At 45.5% G+C, this 25851-nt stretch overlaps 1 protein-coding gene across 1 annotated transcript in view; it reads right to left on the bottom strand.

Moving 5' to 3' along the window:
• The window catches only part of LOC110527289 (dynein regulatory complex subunit 11), a 53974-nt gene extending 28876 nt beyond the window's left edge, over positions 1–25098 (bottom strand). The window contains exons 1-9 of the mRNA XM_090239772.1: positions 24354–25098; positions 24046–24168; positions 22359–22553; positions 18159–18230; positions 16289–16494; positions 13621–13705; positions 13371–13526; positions 6865–6940; positions 927–1033 (exon numbers count right to left, since the gene is read on the bottom strand). Coding sequence (XP_090095898.1) covers positions 927–1033; positions 6865–6940; positions 13371–13526; positions 13621–13705; positions 16289–16494; positions 18159–18230; positions 22359–22553; positions 24046–24168; positions 24354–25010 — 1677 coding nt within the window. The 5' untranslated portion in view covers positions 25011–25098. The remainder of the gene's footprint in view (positions 1–926; positions 1034–6864; positions 6941–13370; positions 13527–13620; positions 13706–16288; positions 16495–18158; positions 18231–22358; positions 22554–24045; positions 24169–24353) is intronic.
• Between the last annotated feature and the right edge of the window lie 753 nt (positions 25099–25851).

Genomic DNA, 25851 nt, shown 5'->3' with positions numbered 1-25851 from the left:
TGGTTGGAGTGTCTGGGGGTTGGTTGGAGTGTCTGGGGGTTGGTTGGAGTGTCTGGGGGTTGGTTGGAGTGTCTGGGGATTGGTTGGGGTTGGTTGGAGTGTCTGGGGATTGGTTGGAGTGTCTGGGGATTGGTTGGAGTGTCTGGCGGTTGGTTGGAGTGTCTGGCGGTTGGTTGGAGTGTCTGGGGGTTGGTTAGAGTGTCTGGGGGTTGGTTGGAGTGTCTGGGGGTTGGTTGGAGTGTCTGGGGATTGGTTGGGGTTGGTTGGAGTGTCTGGGGATTGGTTGGAGTGTCTGGGGATTGGTTGGAGTGTCTGGCGGTTGGTTGGAGTGTCTGGCGGTTGGTTGGAGTGTCTGGGGGTTGGTTAGAGTGTCTGGGGGTTGGTTGGAGTGTCTGGGTAAGCACTAAGCATCATCTAATAAATGTAAAATATTTATACAATATTTTTTGTGGACACTTTTTAATTTTTTTGCTACTATACAAATATGCACATAACCATTTCACTGTACCGTTTACACCTTCTGTATCCTGTGTGACAAATACACTGATTCTATTTGATATAGTGTGTGTTTACCAGAGACGGTCATGTGAAGAACAACATGACCTGAACCAAAGTCAGATTAGGATATAGGCCAAGGACGAGATCAAGTGTATTTCCTTATTGTAGGCTACTACTTTTACCACTTTTAGTCTTCACATTTTTGGTTGTTTACTAAACTACTGTTTAGCAAATGGTCTCATGTGAATCCTTAATGAAGAGCTCTCCAGTAGGTACCAAAACATTCAAGGACCATTTTCTCAAAAGGGGGGTTACAAGTTTATCAACTTTCAAAGCAGAATTTATTTTGCATTGTTCCACAACACAAGTGTGTGTGTGTGAATGTTTGTGTGTGAGTGTGTGTTGAGACCAATGGCCCAGTCTCTCACCTGAACTCTGACCTCCTCCTCCACCTCCAACCTCTTCTCCTCACGCACCAGCTGGGCATCAAACCGCTGCAGGAAGTTCTGTGTTTCATCACGCCCCTGCCACACGTCTACACACACACACACCACACACACACCACACACCACACACCACACACCACACACCACACACACACACACACACACACACACACACACACACACACACACACACACACACACAGAGTAGAGCATGAGGAAGCATGCTGGAGTGGTCAGCAGGGAAAGCAGACAGGACCAGAGAGAGAGGCAGGTGGAGGAGTGTATGTGTTTTTGTGTGGGACTAAGGCAATGCATATTGTCCTTTCCAAGTTGCTCTGTCCGCTCTCAGGCACCACTTCCTGGTCAGGAAATTAACTTCCTGTTCCTGCTACCAGTCACAATGCCAAGCAAAGATTTCCACATCAAGCCAGACAGGTGGGGGGAATGGGATCTGAGCCTTCAAAACAACCATTTAAAATGCCGGACACGACTAAACACTGGTACGGCCAAAGGCCATTACAGACAGAAGACCACAGCTGCTCTGCCATCTCTCTTCTAAAATCCTCCTTTGGTCTCTGCATTGGCATGGTAACGGTTGTGGTCAAAATGTGCCATTTTGTGAGACCTTTTTGTTAACATGGTATCACAAGATAATTACCAACATCCGACTTGTTTTCACATTTGACAGATAAATCCCCCCCCCCCCCTTTCGAATGCTGACCTGTCAAGTTCAGGCAGGAGTCAAAGGCCGTTGGTTTGACGGCTTGCGTCGGTGGCACCTCTATATACGGCGTCTCTTTGAAATGAGATCTGCTCAGAAGGTCAGAGATCAACCTTTCCTCTCCTCCTCCACAAGGCCCCCTTTTAAAAGTCCCCCGCTTCAAAACATCCCCCAGGCAATCTGATACATGTAATTACCTTTTCTCTTGTCTCGTGTGTGTGTGTTCCCAAAAGTCAATCTGTCTGTTTGTTTAAAGAGGGCCTCCTTTCTATGCCTCTGAAAGTAGAAGGGTGTGAAGAGAAAGCAGTGGTGCAAGTGGTAGAAAGGTCAGCATTTAAAGTCCACTATATTGCCATTAGGAGAATTTAAGAGACTTAGGCTGGGTAGAGAAAAAGTCTCACTAGGTCTGAGGATAAGCCAACGGCAATTTAATCAGTTCACTTGACCAAGCTGACTATTGGACAAGCTCACGTCAAGCTCACGACACACACACACACACACACATCTGTAAGAACAGGCTGCTCTGTCATTGGATACACTGTGTTGGCCATATATATACATAATATATATATATACCACCTGGCTGGTGAAAGACACATTAGAACTGAATTGTGATCAACAGCGTTGTCTTTGCCAAGGCCACAGTCTGCTACACCCACAGTATGTGCTTCGGCTTCCAATATATATCTAGCCATTAGTATGCTGCTGCACACCTTTCTACCACAGAGCCCCTTTTCTGCTTGTTCACTCTGGGAAAAACAAGGTGTTTTGAGCTGAGCTGCAAACAGGAAGAGTGAGTCTGCTAAGTAAAGAATGCTTCCTATTGCACGGTCCTCTGGCCAGGAAATTGAAATGATATCCATGGTTCACATCTAACCGCTGCTCCGTGACGCTGGGCCTGGCTTGTCTGGGCACACAGGAAGAGAGGTCCAGTTCCAATCACACTCCCAGGGTTTGTCCGTCCATGGTTCCCTTCCAGCCCCCAGCCCAGCTGGGATGTATGGGGGGAAGTAGAGGAGGTAGTGGGAAAAAAAGTGATATAAACAAAAAAAAGTACCCAACGAGAGAGACGGAAACAAAACAAAACAAAAATAACAGGATAAAGTATCACACAATGAACGATCACCTCAATGAAACACTTATCCGTGACTAGTGGGACAAGATGCCAAAGTAAAAGTCTCACACTACCGAGAAAGTCAAGCGTCTTTTGTTTTCCCAACAAACACAAACTCTCAGAGCAACGGACCTATAGACCTGAACCCTCATTGAATTCTGGGTAAATATTTTCTTCACCTTTTCCGCTTCATTACATCTAAATCAACCTAACGAGCCAGTCATTAAACCATTTTCCAATTACACACACCTGATAAAACAGAGCTGATGTGACAGGACCACCGTTTACAAAGCGCCCTGACGTTTATTATTATTATCTTTCATCAGGCCTTTGACAGGCTGGATGTTTTACATGGGTTTAAGAGCTATATTCTGCTCTTTATTAATATTAATGACAAACTGTGTTTAAGGATCTTTAATGCTGAGGTTTAAGGGAGATGAAGAGAGGGAGGGAGGAGGAGAAGAGAGGAGGAAGAAGGAGGAGGAGTGGGGAGGGAGGAGGAGACGAGAGACAGGAGAATAAGAAAGGGAGAGGGAGTGGGAGGAGAGGTAGGAGAGGGAGGGAGAAGAGAGAGTGGGAGGAGAGGGAGGAGGGAGAGGGAGGAGAGGGAGGAGAGGGAGAAGAGAGAGTGGGAGGAGAGGGAGGAGAGGGAGAGGGAAGACAGGGAGGAGAGAGAGTGGGAGGAGAGGGAGAGGGAGGAGGAAGGCAGGGAGGAGAGAGAGTGGGAGGAGAGGGAGGAGGACCAGCTGCAGTGTTTTAGTTCCTGTCCTTCCCCATTACTGCACTAAGAGGAGAGGTCACTCCTAATAAAAACCTCAAAATCAATCACTCCCCTCTCATGTTGGAGTCTAGACTCCGTCAACCTACAGCTACCTTAGACCGGGGCAAGTTTGGGCTAAGAAGAGAGACTGGCCCCTGATATAGGCAACACCACTCTATGGCCTTGTAGAGACCGCTGACCTCACTACACAGTACACACAGTACACACAGTACACACACACACACACACACACACACACACACACACACACACACACACACACACACACACACACACACACACACACACACAACGTTATAAATGTTGTGGAGGTCAGGTGGTGAGGTGTAAAGCGCTGGGCCAGCATCTGGTCTTCATTACATCTCAAAGGTCTGTGTGTGTGTGTTGCTTCTAACAGGAATGTAACCTAAAGCCCTGTGTTGTACCAGTTGACATTCTGAGGTGAATCATAACGAGGAGAGAATTGAACACTTTTGACTGGGAATATAATTACTTCCTGCTAACTCTACAGCTGCTGACTGACTATTGGTTGTAGGTTCTGTTATCCTCTTCTTCACCCTCTCAATGCTGAACTAAAGGTGATGCAGAGCAGAGGTGGAGCAGAGACCTTCTACGGTCACTGACAGACTAGGGTTAGACACAAGTAAGATGTTAATTTCTCCAGCTGGTTCTGTTGGTTGGAGCATGATTCTGATCAAAAGACCATTGAGCTGTCCCAAAAAAAGTGGAGTTTGTAAAACCAGTGCTGGCAAGACCAACTTCAATTGAATTCCCACATGGGGCACCTGCTCTGAATATGTGTGTTTAATATTGGACTGTAGGTATCTTTGAATAAAGGCGTTGTTGTGTTGTTATGACACATCTCATTAAGCTGGGAACACTGAGAAGGCTGTATCTTTGTCCTCCATAGGGATGTCAACAGGATATCCCAGTGATTTGACTCTAATGCTCTCATTGTGTAGATTAGGAAGTAGTATGGGGGTTGGCAGCTTGAAAGGGCTCAATTTGACACTGTGGCACAGATATACACACAGCGACTATTCACTCACTTCCCTTCAGCCTCATTCACCTACCTTTCATCCAAGGATAACACAGGCCCATGAACGTTCAATGGGCCGAGATATTGACTGGTCACTTTGTATCAGAGAGGGAGTCAATTCCATTTCAACTACTAAACTGCCTGGAATTCAGAATGGAACTATTGAGTTCCTAGACGTTTAAATGAAACTACTGTGCTATCCATAATACTCCCCACAGCTTTGGGGGATAAGCCTGTGTAATATAATAATCAGGCCATTTCTCCTCTGAATAATGTTTGTTGTTTTGGCACCAACCCTGTAGACCTTTGAGACATGCCCGGGGAGCAGTGGTGACTGATCCCGCATATTTCCCTCAGTGACTTGTGGGTGTTTGTGCAGCAGTGGAACCGCCTGCGAGAAGCCAATTAACACATGCTGCCCCCAGAGAAGCATTCCACCATTCCACCTAGAACCCTTCCACCTCAGGTGACTGGGTCAGATATGTTAAATGAAGGGAGAGAGAGGGGAGAGAAAGGAGTGATGAGACCCAGGATGTATGTGGTCGGAGGATGCAGACTCCTCCAGAGAGAGAGAGAGATCCCTCCCTACTCGGGACCGAGAAGCTTCATCTGGCTGCTGAAACGTTGTTGAAAGGGTTTGAGTCTTTAAGGAGTAAAATATTGAAGCCAGGCGAGCTCAAATGGAGAGTTACTCCTGGATGTTTGACCTGTATCTGGCAGCGACAGGAGGGAAGCAGCAGCTTCTGTCATTTCTCTTCATTGTTTCTCCATTACTTCAGTACTCAACATTCTGTTGAAATCTCCCTTGGTCGCCTATCAAAATGTGGAAAGAGTCAAACTGACTTAACCAGAAGAGGGGATAGCTGTCAAAGGGCTAATGACTAAACCTGCGAAAAGCTAAAACACCAAAACAAAGTCAGTCATCCATCTCCATTGGGTTTGGAGGAAGCAGGGTGGTTGACTTGAAACAACAATCTGGAGGCTCCAGGTCCAACTGCTCCTCACTGAGTCATTGCGTAAAGACAGATATGGGGGTTGGACACACGCCCCTCCACGGGTCACTGAGAGACAGGAGCCTGGGCGGCACGCATCACTTCCTTGTTAAGGGCCCAGGGCACCATGAGAGACAGGAAGTCTGTCAGGTGATCAGATTGATTTGTGGTCCCACACTGATTAAAAAAAACACCAACAACAGGCCCATGGTAAAGATTCAGAAACCACTAGCCTCTCAAGCTGTGACTCCTGTCACTATACACCGCTGTCTTCAGTGAGACATCATGAACCATCACAGAGAGAAACACTGTGGAAGGTAGACTTCAGATCTGTGCCTATCAGTTCGGCCCTTTAGCAATGCTGTCACCACATTACTATGGTGTTCATACCTACTCATACCTACTCTCTAATTCACCTTTATACATTACTATAGTCCTCATACCTACTCTCTAACTCACCTTTATACATTACTATGGTCCTCATACCTACTCTCTAACTCACCTTTATACATTACTATAGTCCTCATACCTACTCTATAACTCACCTTTATACATTACTATAGTTCTCATACCTACTCTCTAACTCACCTTTATACATTACTATGGTTCTCATACCTACTCTCTAATTCACCTTTATACATTACTATAGTCCTCATACCTACTCTCTAACTCACCTTTATACATTACTATGGTGCTCATACCTACTCTCTAACTCACCTTTGTACATTACTATAGTCCTCATACCTACTCTCTAATTCACCTTTATACATTACTATGGTCCTCATACCTACTCATACCTACTCTCTAATTCACCTTTATACATTACTATAGTCCTCATACCTACTCTCTAACTCACCTTTATACATTACTATGGTCCTCATACCTACTCTCTAACTCACCTTTATACATTACTATGGTCCTCATACCTACTCTCTAACTCACCTTTATACATTACTATAGTCCTCATACCTACTCATACCTACTCTCTAACTCACCTTTATACATTACTATGGTCCTCATACCTACTCTCTAACTCACCTTTATACATTACTATGGTTCTCATACCTACTCTCTAATTCACCTTTATACATTACTATAGTCCTCATACCTACTCTCTAACTCACCTTTATACATTACTATGGTCCTCATACCTACTCATACCTACTCTCTAATTCACCTTTATACATTACTATAGTCCTCATACCTACTCATACCTACTCTCTAACTCACCTTTATACATTACTATGGTTCTCATACCTACTCTCTAACTCACCTTTGTACATTTTGTTTCCCTCCACAACAGTAGGGAGGAAGTTGCTCGGGGGCATTTTCCAGCCCTTCTCCTCCTCCTTCAAGAGACAAGAAATGAATTAATCAATGACATTACATGTATTATAGCTGGACACGGTTTTAAAACTTTAGTTTTATTCTGTATTATTTCCTTAAAGTCCTATGTATTTTAAGATAGATGAGCACCTTGTAGTTTTTTTAATTTAACTAGGCAGGTCAGTTAAGAACAAATTCTTATTTTCAATGAAGGCCTAGGAACTACCTCGTTCAGGGGCAGAACGACCTGTTTGTACCTTGTCAGCTCAGGGATTCGAACTTGCAACCTTTCGATTACTAGTCCAACACGCTAACCACTAGGCTACCCTGCCTCCCCAGTTTAAGGTAATAACAGTGGCCAATGGCTAATTTAGTGGAGAGATTTGAGGTTTTCAGAGACTCCATATGACTTGGATCGAGTTCAAAGCTGCTCTACAGATGACCTGCCCTCCGCTGTGCTGTGACACCAGATCAGATCCAGAACTATCCATGCTGTGACACCAGGTCAGATCCAGAACTATCCATGCTGTGACACCAGGTCAGATCCAGAACTATCCATGATGTGATACCAGGTCAGATCCAGAACCCTCTATGCTGTGACACCAGATCAGATCCAGAACTATCCATGCTGGGACACCAGGTCAGATCCAGAACTATCTATGCTGTGACACCAGGTCAGATCCAGAACTATCCATGCTGTGACACCAGATCAGATCCAGAACTATCCATGCTGTGACACCAGATCAGATCCAGAACTAACTATGCTGTGACAACAGGTCAGATCCAGAGCTAACTATGCTGTGACACCAGATCAGATCCAGAACTAACTATGTTGTGACACCAGGTCAGATCCAGAACTAACTATGCTGTGACACCAGATCAGATCCAGAACTATCTATGTTGTGACACCAGGTCAGATCCAGAACTAACTATGCTGTGACAACAGGTCAGATCCAGAACTAACTATACTGTGACAACAGGTCAGATCCAGAACTATCCATGCTGTGACACCAGATCAGATCCAGAACTATCCATGCTGTGACACCAGATCAGATCCAGAACTATCCATGCTGTGACACCAGATCAGATCCAGAACTATCCATGCTGTGACACCAGGTCAGATCCAGAACTATCCATGCTGGGACATCAGGTCAGATCCAGAACTATCCATGCTGTGACACCAGGTCAGATCCAGAACTATCCATGCTGTGACACCAGATCAGATCCAGAACTATCCATGCTGTGACACCAGGTCAGATCCAGAACTAACTATGCTGGGACACCAGGTCAGATCCAGAACTAACTATGCTGGGACACCAGGTCAGATCCAGAACTAACTATGCTGTGACAACAGGTCAGATCCAGAATTATCCATGCTGTGACACCAGATCAGATCCAGAACTAACTTTGATGATGTGGATAAACAGTAGCAGACAGAGAGATGCTGGGTGGATGACTTCTAGAACTAGATGTTGTCTTAATGCATAGTCAGGGGTACAACATCAACATCCAGTCCCTTTACACATGCACGCATACGAAAACACACGCGCTCATGCACGCACACGCACAGATTCTCAAAGGGGATGGACTGGGGGGGGGGGGTCTATCAGTTATTCAGACATGGCATGTTTTATGTTCCCTCTCATTCTTTAATACATTCCTCCAGTAGCATTTAATGGCTCCCAAAAGAGGAGGAATCCATTTGAAAATATTGTAGGAATCTTAAGTGCTTCATAATACGCTCCAACGTTGGATGACGACACTCATGGTGCGAGGCAGGAAGCGTCCTTATGGATCGACCAGAACCAGAACCAGAACCAGGACCAGGACAGGACAGGAATGATCCGAATGTCAGATGTTGCTTTTCAAGGCTGTGAGAACGTACCAGGGTTTTAATAGAGACGGATCAGGTAGTGAGGAACTGATGTCGATCATCGTGCTTTAGACTGGGGGGTTTTAGTGACCTGGTAAACCAGTGTTGATCTATAGACAACACTTAATTGTTTCTCTTTGTAGGACTGTCCAGGATTGTTCAGGACAAGGTTAAGGAAGTCCCATAGAAGTCCAATAACAAACCAGGGCACAACCATAGGGTTTAAAATATAACCGTTCACACCACCATGAGTCAATGTGTAACTTAACCTCCGTTACAGACGTAACGGTCATAGAAAGCAGTATAGAGATGAAGTGTCTATTTGATGAGTTCAACCATCCCATACCAAGCACATCTGGAATACTCCTCTAGGAACCTCTAAAGTGATGTCCCCTTCTAGCCATGCTATTTCTCTGGTTCATGAGCTGTCTCCAACGTAGTCAGGTGGATGTGACATGTTCCTCCACAGCAAATTAAAGGGGCATTTCTTGGTTTTTACGTGTACAATGCTTCCATTCTAGTCTGTGGGATCAGAGCCAGACAATATGAGTGAGGACCTGTCATCCTCTTTCTGTTGCACGGTAACCACTAGTCATGACATCATTCTGATTCTAGAACATTGTAAGGTCCCCAGTGTACAGGATTAGCCTTACTGTAAAACGAGAAGTCTCATGCCCTTTTCAACTCTATCCGTCTCTGATAAAGGCCTGAGTGACAGACTAAGACACATTGGTTTTATCTCTGAGACGGTCAGTCTGCTTTTAGAGTCTGACAGACTGCAGAGTGCTAGTTTAATCACACACCTCACTCAGAAGCACGCTGTGCCATTCTGTCTGAGAGGCTAAAGTGACTCCCAACTACAAAGGAGAGAAGCCCTGCCAAGGCTCAGCTCTGTTCTCCTGAACATCTCTTATCAGTTCTTTTGGCTTTAACCCTACATTATCACCCTCAACCATTATCACAGCTATTCTAAGAGCCCTATTCAAGCAAACTCTGTAACCGGATGTCCAGGACTGTACGGTAAACCCAGTTAAATAGACTTTGATTGAAAACAAGTGACCTCCTTGTCCAATAGCTGTTGCTATTCTGTTCAGGAACACATATTAGCTACTTCAATAAGAGATTTAAAGTCATAGAGAAGTCATTCAACAAATAGTCATGAATAATCTTAATGCTCTATTCAATCCATATCCAGGAAACACAGTGTTACAGAGAGATTTAAATTTAAAGGCAATGTTCCAGCATTCGCTGAGCCTGCATTCACGATAAACGCTGCACATGTCAGCTCAATCGGAATTTACCTCTACATTTATATTGCGGAATCTGTAACGCTTCAGCGCTACAGAATGAATATAGCCCTTAGTTTTATTGGCTTGATGTAGGACAACGAGAGACATATTGTTGTTCCACAGGGTATGTTCATGCAAGGGGGATGTGGACTGGGACAAACCATTTTGAGGAACACTTGACTGAAATCAGAAACATTTCCTCACAGAGTCTTCACAGTCTTCAGCAGTCTCTTTCGTTCCACCACACCCTCAATCATCTGAGATGACAAAGCTCTACCGCTTAGCTTCTGATTTAGTAGCGGAGGTGTATTTTATGGTCTTAATTGTGCACGTCCAGTGGGATTGGGCCTTCATGAGGAAAACAGGTGGAGAGAGGCTGCAACACAGCACATACTTCAATTCGCTTAAGAGGAAAAGCACACAACGATTGCCCGTCACTTACACTTTCTGTCTACTGGTTTGACTTGGAGACTGTGGTCTTCTGAAGGTTTTGGGTGTTTGACTTTGTTTTAACAATGGCATTAAGACCAGACTCAGATCAGTTATGTTTCACTTTGTTTTAACAATGGCATTAAGATCAGACTCAGATCAGTTATGTTTGACTTTGTTTTAAGAATGGCATTAAGACCAGACTCAGATCAGTTATGTTTCAGGGGAAGAGAATAAACTCAGCTCTTCTTATCAAAAGACTGGATAAAGCAATTCTGAAGCTACTATTGGTCATCAAGCCTTGTCTGTTTAATAGCATGAGCCAATATTGGCCAAGCCTTGTCTGTTTAATAGCATGAGCCACTATTGGCCACCATGCCTTGTCTGTTTAATAACATGAGCCACTATTGGCCAAGCCTTGTCTGTTTAATAACATGAGCCACTATTGGCCACCAAGCCTTGTCTGTTTAATAGCATGAGCCACTATTGGCCAAGCCTTGTCTGTTAAATAGCATGAGCCACTATTGGCCAAGTCCTGTCTGTTTAATAACATGAGCCACTATTGGCCAAGTCTTGTCTGTTTAATAACATGAGCCACTATTGGCCAAGTCTTGTCTGTTTAATAACATGAGCCACTATTGGCCAAGTCTTGTCTGTTTAATAACATGAGCCACTATTGGCCAAGTCTTGTCTGTTTAATAACATGAGCCATTATTGGCCAAGCCTTGTCTGTTTAATAACATGAGCCACTATTGGCCAAGCCTTGTCTGTTTAATAACATGAGCCACTATTGGCCAAGTCTTGTCTGTTTAATAACATGAGCCACTATTGGCCACCATGCCTTGTCTGTTTAATAACATGAGCCACTATTGGCCAAGCCTTGTCTGTTTAATAACATGAGCCACTATTGGCCAAGCCTTGTCTGTTTAATAGCATGAGCCACTATTGGCCAAGCCTTGTCTGTTTAATAGCATGAGCCACTATTGGCCAAGCCTTGTCTGTTTAATAGCATGAGCCACTATTGGCCAAGTCTTGTCTGTTTAATAACATGAGCCACTATTGGCCAAGTCTTGTCTGTTTAATAACATGAGCCACTATTGGCCAAGCCTTGTCTGTTTAATAACATGAGCCACTATTGGCCAAGTCTTGTCTGTTTAATAACATGAGCCACTATTGGCCAAGCCTTGTCTGTTTAATAACATGAGCCGCTATTGGCCAAGCCTTGTCTGTTTAATAACATGAGCCACTATTGGCCAAGCCTTGTCTGTTTAATAACATGAGCCACTATTGGCCAAGTCTTGTCTGTTTAATAACATGAGCCACTATTGGCCAAGCCTTGTCTGTTTAATAACATGAGCCACTATTGGCCAAGCCTTGTCTGTTTAATAACATGAGCCACTATTGGCCACCATGCCTTGTCTGTTTAATAACATGAGCCACTATTGGCCAAGCCTTGTCTGTTTAATAACATGAGCCACTATTGGCCAAGTCTTGTCTGTTTAATAACATGAGCCACTATTGGCCACCATGCCTTGTCTGTTTAATAACATGAGCCACTATTGGCCAAGCCTTGTCTGTTTAATAACATGAGCCACTATTGGCCACCATGCCTTGTCTGTTTAATAACATGAGCCACTATTGGCCAAGTCTTGTCTGTTTAATAACATGAGCCACTATTGGCCAAGTCTTGTCTGTTTAATAACATGAGCCACTATTGGCCAAGTCTTGTCTGTTTAATAACATGAGCCATTATTGGCCAAGCCTTGTCTGTTTAATAACATGAGCCACTATTGGCCAAGCCTTGTCTGTTTAATAACATGAGCCACTATTGGCCAAGTCTTGTCTGTTTAATAACATGAGCCACTATTGGCCACCATGCCTTGTCTGTTTAATAACATGAGCCACTATTGGCCAAGCCTTGTCTGTTTAATAACATGAGCCACTATTGGCCAAGCCTTGTCTGTTTAATAGCATGAGCCACTATTGGCCAAGCCTTGTCTGTTTAATAGCATGAGCCACTATTGGCCAAGCCTTGTCTGTTTAATAGCATGAGCCACTATTGGCCAAGTCTTGTCTGTTTAATAACATGAGCCACTATTGGCCAAGTCTTGTCTGTTTAATAACATGAGCCACTATTGGCCAAGCCTTGTCTGTTTAATAACATGAGCCACTATTGGCCAAGTCTTGTCTGTTTAATAACATGAGCCACTATTGGCCAAGCCTTGTCTGTTTAATAACATGAGCCGCTATTGGCCAAGCCTTGTCTGTTTAATAACATGAGCCACTATTGGCCAAGCCTTGTCTGTTTAATAACATGAGCCACTATTGGCCAAGTCTTGTCTGTTTAATAACATGAGCCACTATTGGCCAAGCCTTGTCTGTTTAATAACATGAGCCACTATTGGCCACCATGCCTTGTCTGTTTAATAACATGAGCCACTATTGGCCAAGCCTTGTCTGTTTAATAACATGAGCCACTATTGGCCAAGCCTTGTCTGTTTAATAACATGAGCCACTATTGGCCACCATGCCTTGTCTGTTTAATAACATGAGCCACTATTGGCCAAGCCTTGTCTGTTTAATAACATGAGCCACTATTGGCCAAGTCTTGTCTGTTTAATAACATGAGCCACTATTGGCCACCATGCCTTGTCTGTTTAATAACATGAGCCACTATTGGCCAAGCCTTGTCTGTTTAATAACATGAGCCACTATTGGCCACCATGCCTTGTCTGTTTAATAACATGAGCCACTATTGGCCACCATGCCTTGTCTGTTTAATAACATGAGCCACTATTGGCCACCATGCCTTGTCTGTTTAATAACATGAGCCACTATTGGCCAAGCCTTGTCTGAGCCCACCTCTCCTTCTTCTTTTCCTCTTTTCTTCTGTTTGCTTCTCCGCTTCTTGTCTTTCTTCTGATCCTTGCGGTCTTTCCCACCCTTCTTATCTTTATTTATGTTGTCTTTCCTCTTCTTCTCCTTCTCTTCCTCTTTCGCTGCTAATTCTGCAGCGACCTATCAGGAACAGACATGAGATGAGCATAGAAAAGGAAACGAGTGTTTGTTAACTGTCTGTAGGTTAGATGAGGACCATGGGTCATTAGTCTACCTGGTCAGGTGTCTTCTGTGCAAATATGGCTGTTGATCCCCCATCCTCAGCATTGGGGAAGTCAGGAAACTTTCCAGTGGCATCTCTACAATAAATAGCATGTTTTAAAGATACTTCCTGTTCTTAAATTATCATTACAGATGTATCATTCTTGATGAATTGTACTATGTCACACTGAGAGTTAGATGGCAGACCTCCAACAAGGTCACCAGAGGGCAGACCCTCCTAATGGTTAACTAAATGCCTCAGATACTTCCACTAATTAGGGGTGGTTCATGTCATGGAGCAGTTATCTCAATGTGGAGAGAAAATAATCACCCGACCAGGAATTGCTCTTTGGAACGCCAAACTATGTATCCTTCACTTCCCTTCCAGCTCTCATTATCCTAAACCTTAGAGCAACCCTGTGAACCAACGTTTAGCTTCCAACTTCCTTCAAATCTGGTCCTCTCCTCTTGGCCTCAAAATGTTTGTGTTCTCATCAGACAGGTTGAGGAAGCTGTACCAACAGGGTTTAGATTCTCATCAGACAGGTTGAGGAAGTTGTACCGACAGGGTTTAGATTCTCATCAGACAGGTTGAGGAAGCTGTACCGACAGGGTTTAGATTCTCATCAGACAGGTTGAGGAAGCTGTACCGACAGGGTTTAGATTCTCATCAGACAGGTTGAGGAAGCTGTACCGACAGGGTTTAGATTCTCATCAGACAGGTTGAGGAAGTTGTACCGACAGGGTTTAGATTCTCATCAGACAGGTTGAGGAAGTTGTACCGACAGGGTTTAGATTCTCATCAGACAGGTTGAGGAAGTTGTACCGACAGGGTTTAGATTCTCATCAGACAGGTTGAGGAAGCTGTACCGACAGGGTTTAGATTCTCATCAGACAGGTTGAGGAAGCTGTACCGACAGGGTTTAGATTCTCATCAGACAGGTTGAGGAAGCTGTACCGACAGGGTTTAGATTCTCATCAGACAGGTTGAGGAAGCTGTACCGACAGGGTTTAGATTCTCATCAGACAGGTTGAGGAAGTTGTACCGACAGGGTTTAGATTCTCATCAGACAGGTTGAGGAAGCTGTACCGACAGGGTTTAGATTCTCATCAGACAGGTTGAGGAAGTTGTACCGACAGGGTTTAGATTCTCATCAGACAGGTTGAGGAAGTTGTACCGACAGGGTTTAGATTCTCATCAGACAGGTTGAGGAAGCTGTACCAACAGGGTTTAGAGTTTAGACTACCCTGGAGGGTGTGACCACCTCATCCATCCGTCACGGTGCTTATAATGTTGTCAGCAGCTCAGCCGAGGTCACAGCAGAGGGCAGGGCCGTGGAGGCCAGGCTGGAGCCTGAGACACTGGGGATGCGTCCCAAATGGGCCCATAGGACTCTGATCAAATGTAGTACACTATTTAGGGAATAGGGTGCCTTTTGGGATGCAGACTGGGGCTGAATGTGGAGGCCAGGGCCATTGTGGGTCATTGCTTCGTCCCCATGGGAGCTGTTCTCTCTCTGTTCACTCCCCAGGGCTCTCCAGCCTGGATGACTTATGTCCATTGTTCCTGCTCTACTGGGTAAGCAGGCAGCATCCACCGCTGGCCAACCATAAATCACCCTGGAATGCACTAATAGGCAGCTAGCATGGAGGGGAAGACACACACACATGGAGGGAAGACACACACACATGGAGGGGAAGACACACACACATGGAGGGGAAGACACACACATGGAGGGGAAAAGACACACACATGGAGGGGAAGACACACACACATGGAGGGAAGACACACACACATGGAGGGAAGACACACACACATGGAGGGAAGACACACATGGAGGGAAGACACACATAGATGGAAGACACACATAGAGGGGAGACACACACACATAGAGGGGAGACACACACACATAGAGGGGAGACACACACACATAGAGGGGAGACACGCACACATGGAGGGGAGACACGCACACATGGAGGGAAGACACACATAGAGGGAAGACACACATAGAGGGAAGACACACATAGAGGGAAGACACACATAGAGGGAAGACACACATAGAGGGACAGACACACATAGAGGGAAGACACACATAGAGGGGAGACACACATAGAGGGAAGACACACATAGAGGGAAGACACACATAGAGGTGAGACACACATAGAGGGAAGACACACATAGAGGGGAGACACACATAGAGGGAAGACACACATAGAGGGGAAGACACACATAGAGGGGAGAAGACACACATAGAGGGAAGACACACATAGAGGGAAGACACACATAGAGGGGAAGACACACAAAGAGGGAAGACACACATAGAGGGAAGACACACATAGAGGGAAGACACACCTAGCCACTGACTGTGACTCCTTTCCTCCGGCCATATCCTGCACCTAACAGCCATTAGGCCTCACACGAACACTCTGTTTTTGCTCTTGTCCTCACCCTCACCCTCCCCTTTTCCATTCCAACCTCCTCTTCATGACACGAACAGGGATAGATACATACTGGTGGTGAAGGGTTTGGCAGGAGCCAGGAAGAGTCTATGGGTGTGATAACCTCAGAGACATGGCAGTGAAAGAGGCAGGAGTTAGTTTGGGCAGAGAGAGAAGATAACACAGAAAAGAAACAGCTACTGTGAAAGAAGACAGACTTCCCTGTTGCCTGCCTGTCTCACCGGCACTCGATAAACCACTGTCTGATCTGCTCCTGCAGGGTTTCCCGTAGGTCAGGGCCATCCACGGCACGCACAGACTCCTTGATGCTGACCAGGGCCCTCTGATACTCAGCCTCATTCTCCTCCTGGACCAGCCTGCGAGTCGTCTCCACCTGCTGGGCCTTCAGCTGGGCCACGCTGGGCCTCTGCTGCTGCTCTGGAGGGACCTGAGGACCAGACACAGCTATAGAGATTAGTGGGGTGAGGCAGGGAGGCAGCTTAAGCCCCACCCTCTTTAACATATCTATCAACGAATTGGCGAGGGCACTAGAACAGTCTGCAGCACCCGGCCTCACCCTACTAGAATCTGAAGTCAAATGTCTACTGTTTGCTGAAGATCTGGTGTTTCTGTCTCTGACCAAGGACGGCCTACAGCAGCTCCTAGATCTTCTGCACAGATTCTGCCAGACCTAGGCCCTGACAGTAAATCTCAATAATGGTGTTCCAAAAAAGGTCCAGTCGCCAGGACCACAAATACAAATTCCATCTAGACACCTTTGCCCTAGAGCACACAAAAAATGATACATACCTTGGCCTAAACATCAGCGCCACAGGTAACTTCCACAAAGCTGTGAACGATCTGATAGACAAGGACCATCAAAAGGAGCATAAAATTCGACATACCAATTAGGATCTGGTTAAAAAATACTTGAATCAGTCATAGAGCCCATTGCCCTTTATGGTTGTGAAGTCTGGGGTCCGCTCACCAACCAAGAATTCACAAAATGGGACAAACACCAAATTGAGACTCCGCATGCAGAATTCTGCAAAAATATCCTCAGTGTACAACGTAGAACACCAAATAATGTATGCAGAGCAGAATTAGGCCGATACCCGCTAATTATCAAAATCCAGAAAGATTTTCTACAACCACCTAAAAGGAAGCGATTCCCAAACCTCCCATAACAAAGCCATCACCTACAGAGAGATGAACCTGGAGAAGAGTCCCCTAAGCAAGCTGGTCCTGGGGCTCTGTTCACAAACACAAACACACCCCACAGAGCCTCAGGACAGCAACACAATTAGACCCAACCATATCATGAGAAAACAAAAAGATAATTACTTGACACATTGGAAAGAATTAACAGTGGCAGAATACCTGACCACTGTGACTGACCCAAACTTAAGGAAAGCTTTGACTAAGTACAGATTTAGTGAGCATAGCCTTGTTATTGAGAAAGGTCGTCATAGGCAGACCTGGCCAACAAGAGAAGACAGGCTATGTGCACACTGCCCACAAAATGAGGTGGAAACTGTGCAGCACTTCCTAACCTCTTGCCAAATGTATGACCATATTAGAGACACATATTTCCCTCAGATTACACAGATCCACAAAGAATTTGAATCCAAATCCAATCCAATCCCAGCAGCAAGATTTGTGACCTGTTGCCACAAGAAAAGGGCAACCAGTGAAGAACAAACACCTTTTATTTGCCTTTTGTAATTTAACTATTTGCACATTGTTACAACAATGTCTATAGACATAATATCACATTTGAAATGTCTTTATTCTTTTGTAACTTTTGTGAATGTAATGTTTACTGTTTTAATGTTTATTTCCCTTGCTTAGGCAATGTTTCCCATGCCAATAAAGCCCCTTAAAGAGAGAGACAGAGAGACAGACAGACAGACAGACAGGGAAACAGATTTAGCACAAAGGGAAGATAAACATAGTTACCATGGCACCAAGGCTTGTCTGGTTATCACCACTGGTACTGATTGGCTGACCTTCCCAATACAGACGTGCCTGTGTTTATTGACTCAGAGTAACCCTGCCCCTTTGTTACCCAACACAGTCCTGGTAGAGGGAACAGTGAACAAGTACACCCACCATTCCCAGAAATATCATCTCCTCCAGCCGTTCTCTCCTGGTCCTCTTCCTCTGACTGTAGCCCCGCCAAACCTGGAACATACCAGAACAACAGGAGAGCTAGGACACAACACAGGACACCTAGAACACACCAGAACAACAGGACAGCTAGGACACAACACAGGACACCTAGAACACACCAGAACAACAGGACAGCTAGGACACAACACAGGACACCTGGAACATACCAGAACAACAGAACAGCTAGGACACAACACAGGACACCTAGAACACACCAGAACAACAGGACAGCTAGGACACAACACAGGACACCTAGAACACACCAGACAAACAGGACACCTAGAACACAAAAATACATACATAGAACCCAAATCAAGACACACATAGAACATAAAATGAGACAAGTAGAACACAACACAAGGGGACAGACAAAAGGGGATTTTATAACCAGCATGCCCATACTGCATTGCATGAACAGCTGAGAGCTGAGCAGAGCCTGACAAATGCCAAACACTCAGGACCCGGGGGCTGGCAGGCAGCTAATATCCAGGAGACAGACGCTACTCATGATAACACCTGCCCCCCCCCCGTAGAAGAGACCCCTCTCTTTGTCTGGTCTGCTACAATACATTCCACATAGACGAGGAATGTAACTCTACTGCAGGGAGGAATGAGCCTCTATGTATCAGTCACAGTGGTGGTGTCATCTGATATAAAAGTAGTGTCCTGTTCTACCAAGGTGCTGCTTACAAAGTCAGGTTTGTCTAACAGTGTTTGATCGATACCGTCCCTTGTGCAAGACAGGGATTAACATTGACCCAGCGCTCTGACCTGAACATGAACCCCAACAGGTCAGGTCAACAGAACCACTTGTCACTACCTCAGCCATGACACATTATTATAACGATACATGATCCAACCTCTCCATAAAATATCTACACACCCGATTCCTCCGTGAAAGCAATGTGCCCAGCGGCTTTGTTAGGCCAGAGATGGTTTACACTTGGGCCGATGAGAGAGAATGGTGGGGGGGAACTGAAAGGGAGTCTGAATTTTAGGTGTTTGTTTCCATGACCTTGCTGATCATGTAATGTGATGACCCCGCGTTTTGACATCTGGGTGTCAGTACGAGAACATCTAGGTGGTACTCTGGTTCTGAACCAACCAACAACAGAGAGGTGACATTGAGATAACATTGTTCAGATGGAGTCTCCATACAAAGTAAAAGCAGCCATCGATCTGGACTTGGAGTCAGGCCAAGTGTCTAGCAGAGTTTTATACAGATGGTATTCTGTTACCCATCTCTGAGCAATTCATCAAGAGGTGGTTTGGCTTTGACTGGAGAGAGTGGGATGAACTACAACCCTCTGACTAGAGAGAGTGGGATGAACTACAACCCTCTGACTAGAGAGAGTGGGATGAACTACAACCCTCTGACTAGAGAGAGTGGGATGAACTACAACCCTCTGACTAGAGAGAGTGGGATGAACTACAACCCTCTGACTAGAGAGAGTGGGATGAACTACAACCCTCTGACTAGAGAGAGTGGGATGAACTACCACCCTCTGACTGGAGAGAGTGGGATGAACTACAACCCTCTGACTAGAGAGAGTGGGATGAACTACAACCCTCTGACTAGAGAGAGTGGGATGAACTACAACCCTCTGACTAGAGAGAGTGGGATGAACTACAACCCTCTGACTAGAGAGAGTGGGATGAACTACAACCCTCTGACTAGAGAGAGTGGGATGAACTACAACCCTCTGACTAGAGAGAGTGGGATGAACTACAACCCTCTGACTAGAGAGAGTGGGATGAACTACAACCCTCTGACTAGAGAGAGTGGGATGAACTACAACCCTCTGACTAGAGAGAGTGGGATGAACTACAACCCTCTGACTAGAGAGAGTGGGATGAACTACAACCCTCTGACTAGAGAGAGTGGGATGAACTACAACCCTCTGACTAGAGAGAGTGGGATGAACTACAACCCTCTGACTAGAGAGAGTGGGATGAACTACAACCCTCTGACTAGAGAGAGTGGGATGAACTACAACCCTCTGACTAGAGAGAGTGGGATGAACTACAACCCTCTGACTAGAGAGAGTGGGATGAACTACAGCCCTCTGACTAGAGAGAGTGGGATGAACTACAACCCTCTGACTAGAGAGAGTGGGATGAACTACAACCCTCTGACTAGAGAGAGTGGGATGAACTACAACCCTCTGACTAGAGAGAGTGGGATGAACTACAACCCTCTGACTAGAGAGAGTGGGATGAACTACAGCCCTCTGACTAGAGAGAGTGGGATGAACTACAACCCCCTGACTAGAGAGAGTGGGATGAACTACAACCCTCTGACTAGAGAGAGTGGGATGAACTACAACCCTCTGACTAGAGAGAGTGGGATGAACTACAACCCTCTGACTAGAGAGAGTGGGATGAACTACAGCCCTCTGACTAGAGAGTGTGGGATCAACCCTCTGACTAGAGAGAGTGGGATGAACTACAACCCTCTAACTAGAGAGAGTGGGATGAACTACAACCCTCTGACTAGAGAGAGTGGGATCAACCCTCTGACTAGAGAGAGTGGGATGAACTACACCCCTCTGACTAGAGAGAGTGGGATGAACTACAACCCTCTGACTAGAGAGTGGGATGAACTACAACCCTCTGACTGGAGAGAGTGGGATGAACTACAACCCTCTAACTAGAGAGAGTGGGATGAACTACAACCCTCTGACTAGAGAGAGTGGGATGAACTACAACCCTCTGACTAGAGAGAGTGGGATGAACTACAACCCTCTGACTAGAGAGAGTGGGATGAACTACAGCCCTCTGACTAGAGAGAGTGGGATGAACTACAACCCTCTGACTAGAGAGAGTGGGATGAACTACAACCCTCTGACTAGAGAGAGTGGGATGAACTACAACCCTCTGACTAGAGAGAGTGGGATGAACTCCAACCCTCTGACTAAAGAGAGTGGGATGAACTACAACCCTCTGACTAGAGAGAGTGGGATGAACTACAACCCTCTGACTAGAGAGAGTGGGATGAACTACAACCCTCTGACTAGAGAGAGTGGGATGAACTACAACCCTCTGACTAGAGAGAGTGGGATGAACTACAACCCTCTGACTAGAGAGAGTGGGATGAACTACAGCCCTCTGACTAAAGAGAGTGGGATGAACTACAACCCTCTGACTAGAGAGAGTGGGATGAACTACAACCCTCTGACTAGAGAGTGGGATGAACTACATCCCTCTGACTAGAGAGAGTGGGATGAACTACAACCCTCTGACTAGAGAGAATGGGATGAACTACAGCCCTCTGACTAGAGAGAGTGGGATGAACTACAACCCTCTGACTAGAGAGAATGGGATGAACTACAACCCTCTGACTAGAGAGAGTGGGATGAACTACAACCCTCTGACTAGAGAGAGTGGGATGAACTACAACCCTCTGACTAGAGAGAGTGGGATGAACTCCAACCCTCTGACTAGAGAGAGTGGGATGAACTCCAACCCTCTGACTAGAGAGAGTGGGATGAACTCCAACCCTCTGACTAGAGAGAGTGGGATGAACTACAACCCTCTGACTAGAGAGAGTGGGATGAACTACAACCCTTTGTGACCATATTAAAGTACATTTCCAGGGAAAATCTCACTTTTAAAAGTTAACTCATACTCAAATAATGTTGTTAACTCATCCAATACTTGTATTTGTGGACAAAGTATAAATTGGGGAAAAAAACACTTAAAAAAAAAACAACTCAAACTTGTATCTCAAACAGACCATTTCAAAAATGCTTATTATTTCCTTATAGAGGATGATGTCATCATCCTGAGGATGAGCTGGCCAGTCAGTGGTCTACTTGCATGAATATTTTTAATGCCCACACCATTCCAACACAGAAAAGCTGCGTTTTAACATACTTAATAAATGAAAAGAGAAAACTATTTCACTCATGTTGTAATTAACTATAAGTAATATTTCATAGAAATCTGGAAACACTGGACAGTTACTTTAACCCAGTTAATCAGCTTCCCTGACTGTTGGCTGTGTCTTTAGTGGTTCACTCGTATTAAAACATCAGTCAGTACTGTTCAACAGCAATTGGAGATGTTGGCCTGGTATTGAAAGTAAAGTTTGCGGACAACATATGAGAAACGAAACAATAAGTATACTACACTCCTTACCTTCTGAATGCATGTGGCAGCCTGGTCGGGGTCCAGGGTGCTGATGGGTGTTTGGCTATTGGCCTGGCTCCCTTCTTCCTCAGCCTGCCGTATCTCCTTCATGAAGCGATGCCTGAGCCGACCCTGCCGTGCCCGCTCACAAACCTGAAGGACCCGAACAGCTTCCTCCAGACACATGGTCTGAACCGACACCTCCTGACACAGACAGCAGTATAGACATAAGAGGGACAGGACCTCAACACTGTGAGATTAATGTTAACCTCCTCCCCAGGCATACAACTTGAGGAAGAAGCATCTGCTGTGTGAGAATAATGTTAACCTCCTCCCCAGGCATACAACTTGGGGAAGAAACATCTGCTGTGTGAGACTAGAGTAATGTTAACCTCCTCCCCAGGCATACAACTTGGGGAAGAAGCATCTGCTGTGTGAGACTAGAGTAATGTTAACCTCCTCCTCAGGCATACAACTTGGGGAAGAAGCATCTGCTGTGTGAGACTATAGTAATGTTAACCTCCTCCCCAGGCATACAACTTGGGGAAGAAGCATCTGCTGTGTGAGACCAGAGTAATGTTAACCTCCTCCCCAGGCATACAACTTGGGGAAGAAGCATCTGCTGTGTGACAGTAATGTTAACCTCCTCCCCAGGCATACAACTTGGGGAAGAAGCATCTGCTGTGTGAGAATAATGTTAACCTCCTCCCCAGGCATACAACTTGGAGAAGAAGCATCTGCTGTGTGACAGTAATGTTAACCTCCTCCCCAGGCATACAACTTGGGGAAGAAGCATCTGCTGTGTGAGACTAGAGTAATGTTAACCTCCTCCCCAGGCATACAACTTGGGGAAGAAGCATCTGCTGTGTGAGAGTAATGTTAACCTCCTCCCCAGGCATACAACTTGGGGAAGAAGCATCTGCTGTGTGAGACCAGAGTAATGTTAAACTCCTCCCAAGGCATACAACTTGGGGAAGAAGCATCTGCTGTGTGAGAATAGAGTAATGTTAACCTCCTCCCCAGGCATACAACTTGGAGAAGAAGCATCTGCTGTGTGAGACTATAGTAATGTTAACCTCCTCCCCAGGCATACAACTTGGGGAAGAAGCATCTGCTGTGTGACAGTAATGTTAACCTCCTCCCCAGGCATACAACTTGGGGAAGAATCATCTGCTGTGTGAGACTAGAGTAATGTTAACCTCCTCCCCAGGCATACAACTTGGGGAAGAAGCATCTGCTGTGTGAGACTAGAGTAATGTTAACCTCCTCCCCAGGCATACAACTTGGGGAAGAAGCATCTGCTGTGTGAGAATAATGTTAACCTCCTCCCCAGGCATACAACTTGGAGAAGAAGCATCTGCTGTGTGACAGTAATGTTAACCTCCTCCCCAGGCATACAACTTGGGGAAGAAGCATCTGCTGTGTGAGAATAGAGTAATGTTAACCTCCTCCCCAGGCATACAACTTGGGGAAGAAGCATCTGCTGTGTGAGACTAGAGTAATGTTAAGCTCCTCCCCAGGCATACAACTTGGGGAAGAAGCATCTGCTGTGTGAGACTAGAGTAATGTTTAATATTTTATTCTATATCCACACTATATATCTAGGCTGAGGTAACCGTATTTCTTTTAATGAATTTCATGGTAACAATTGTAATCATTTCTTACATAAGGGAGTCTGATAGTGTGTTTCTCTAACCTGCTCAACCTGTTCAATGTGTCCCCCTTTAGCCATGACATGAGCCAGCATCTTCTCTCTGTCCCGCAGCACACGCATCTTCTCTCTCACAAAATACTGAGGGATGGGCACCTCCAGGTCCTCCTGCAAAATATAATATTGCATAAATATTTCTCTGTCGTTGTGTGTGATTCAAAAGGTGGAATCTCTGAGTTAAAGGGGTGAGTTCCAAATACTTTGAAAATGACTGTCAGGATACAGAAACTCCTTTTCCTCATTCCCCCTTCACGTCCTATCACTCAGTCCCCGGTACAGTACCACTGACTCACAGGTGTCAGCTTGAGGTCCTGCAGCACATCATCAAAGTAGTGGAACTCTGAGAACTCCAGCTCCACCATCTCGTTCTTGAGCTCCAGGATTCTACCCATCACGCCGTCCAACACGTGCCTGACCATGCGTCTCTTCTGGGGGTGAACTATCTGGTCGTAGACAGCCTCCAGGCTGCGGAAGATCTGCAGGTACTTCAGGTAGAAGGTGGCCAGGCCCTGGAAGACCTGCAGCCGGTCCTTCAGCGGCCGAGGGGCAGTGGGAGGGTGCTCATCCACCAGAAGGTCCTCCAAGGCTCCATGGGCCTGGACCCACATCCTGGTGTAGGAGCTGAGGAGAAGGACAAGGAGGAGAAGGGGAAAGAGAAGCAGAAGGGAGAGTGAAGGAGGAGGAGGAGAAGGGAGAGTGAAGGGGAAAGAACAGGAGGAGAGAGAAGGTGAAGGGGAAACAGAAGGAGGAGGGGAAGGAGAAGGAGGAGGGGAAGGAGGAGAAGGGAGAGTGAAGGGGATAGAACAGGAGGAGAGAAAAGGTGAAGGGGAAACAGAAGGAGGAGGGGAAGGAGAAGGAGGAGGGGAAGGAGGAGAAGGGGAAGTGAAGGAGGAAGAGAAGGGAGAGCGAAGGGGAAGGGCATATCGTATGTGGATGGACATATTGGACATATTTCGAGGGGAGGGTTCTCTTTCTTACTATGTCTGGCTCTTTCTCTATAACTTTTCTCTCTTACTTTTCTGGACGGATCAAGGCCAAGGTAGAACCGTCACCTGCTTCAGGATAGCTGCCCTTGGCAGAGCTGTCTCTCCAGGTAATGTCTGACAAGTACCATTAAAAGGATTGAAGGATTCTAACACCTATTTCTTGCACTTTGCAGTAGATTGTCAATAACCCTCTCTTTGTCATGCAGTAACTGGCAGGTGGTCTGTCAGTCAAAACCTTCAAACAAGCCTAACACCACCTGGCTAAAACACCTGGGAATGAGAGGGGTGCAATTGTCTTCTTGGTCATAGTTGATATTTACTGTAGGTATAAAAATGCCTTCCTACCTCAGCCTAGCTGTTGTAAAAATGTGAGTTTGTTGACACATAGAACAATCAATGCCATGAAGAAAACAAAAATGGCCGCTAGATATCCCTAATGTCAGTCCCTAACAGCCATCAACAAATAACCATTATAGGCCTACAGATGTAGGATCTTAATTTGACCCATATTGTCGCAGCAAAATAATCCTGTAGCAACAGGATTTTTAACAGATTTGAACATTTAGTCCATAATCTGGCCAAAAGTAGGCTACAAGAAAAGTGCAATACTGTTAATGTAACCGTGTGTTAATGTAGGTTTTCAGTTAATTTATGTGAATCACAAAGCTCAACTGCATTTCCTGCGGTGCTGGAAAATTCTCAGCAACAAAACAAAGAGTGATCAAATTACGCTCCTACATCTGTAAACATGTAATTATTTTCTCTTTTAACTTTTAACATAGTTGCTGCCTCTGTATATCTAAAA

The sequence above is a fragment of the Oncorhynchus mykiss genome, chromosome 7 (assembly GCF_057628025.1).
Source record: "Oncorhynchus mykiss isolate SJ-2025 chromosome 7, ASM5762802v1, whole genome shotgun sequence".
In the NCBI taxonomy this organism is placed as follows: domain Eukaryota; kingdom Metazoa; phylum Chordata; class Actinopteri; order Salmoniformes; family Salmonidae; genus Oncorhynchus; species Oncorhynchus mykiss.
Note: the sequence above shows the minus strand (reverse complement) of the source record. Positions and strands in the feature narration are given on the sequence as shown.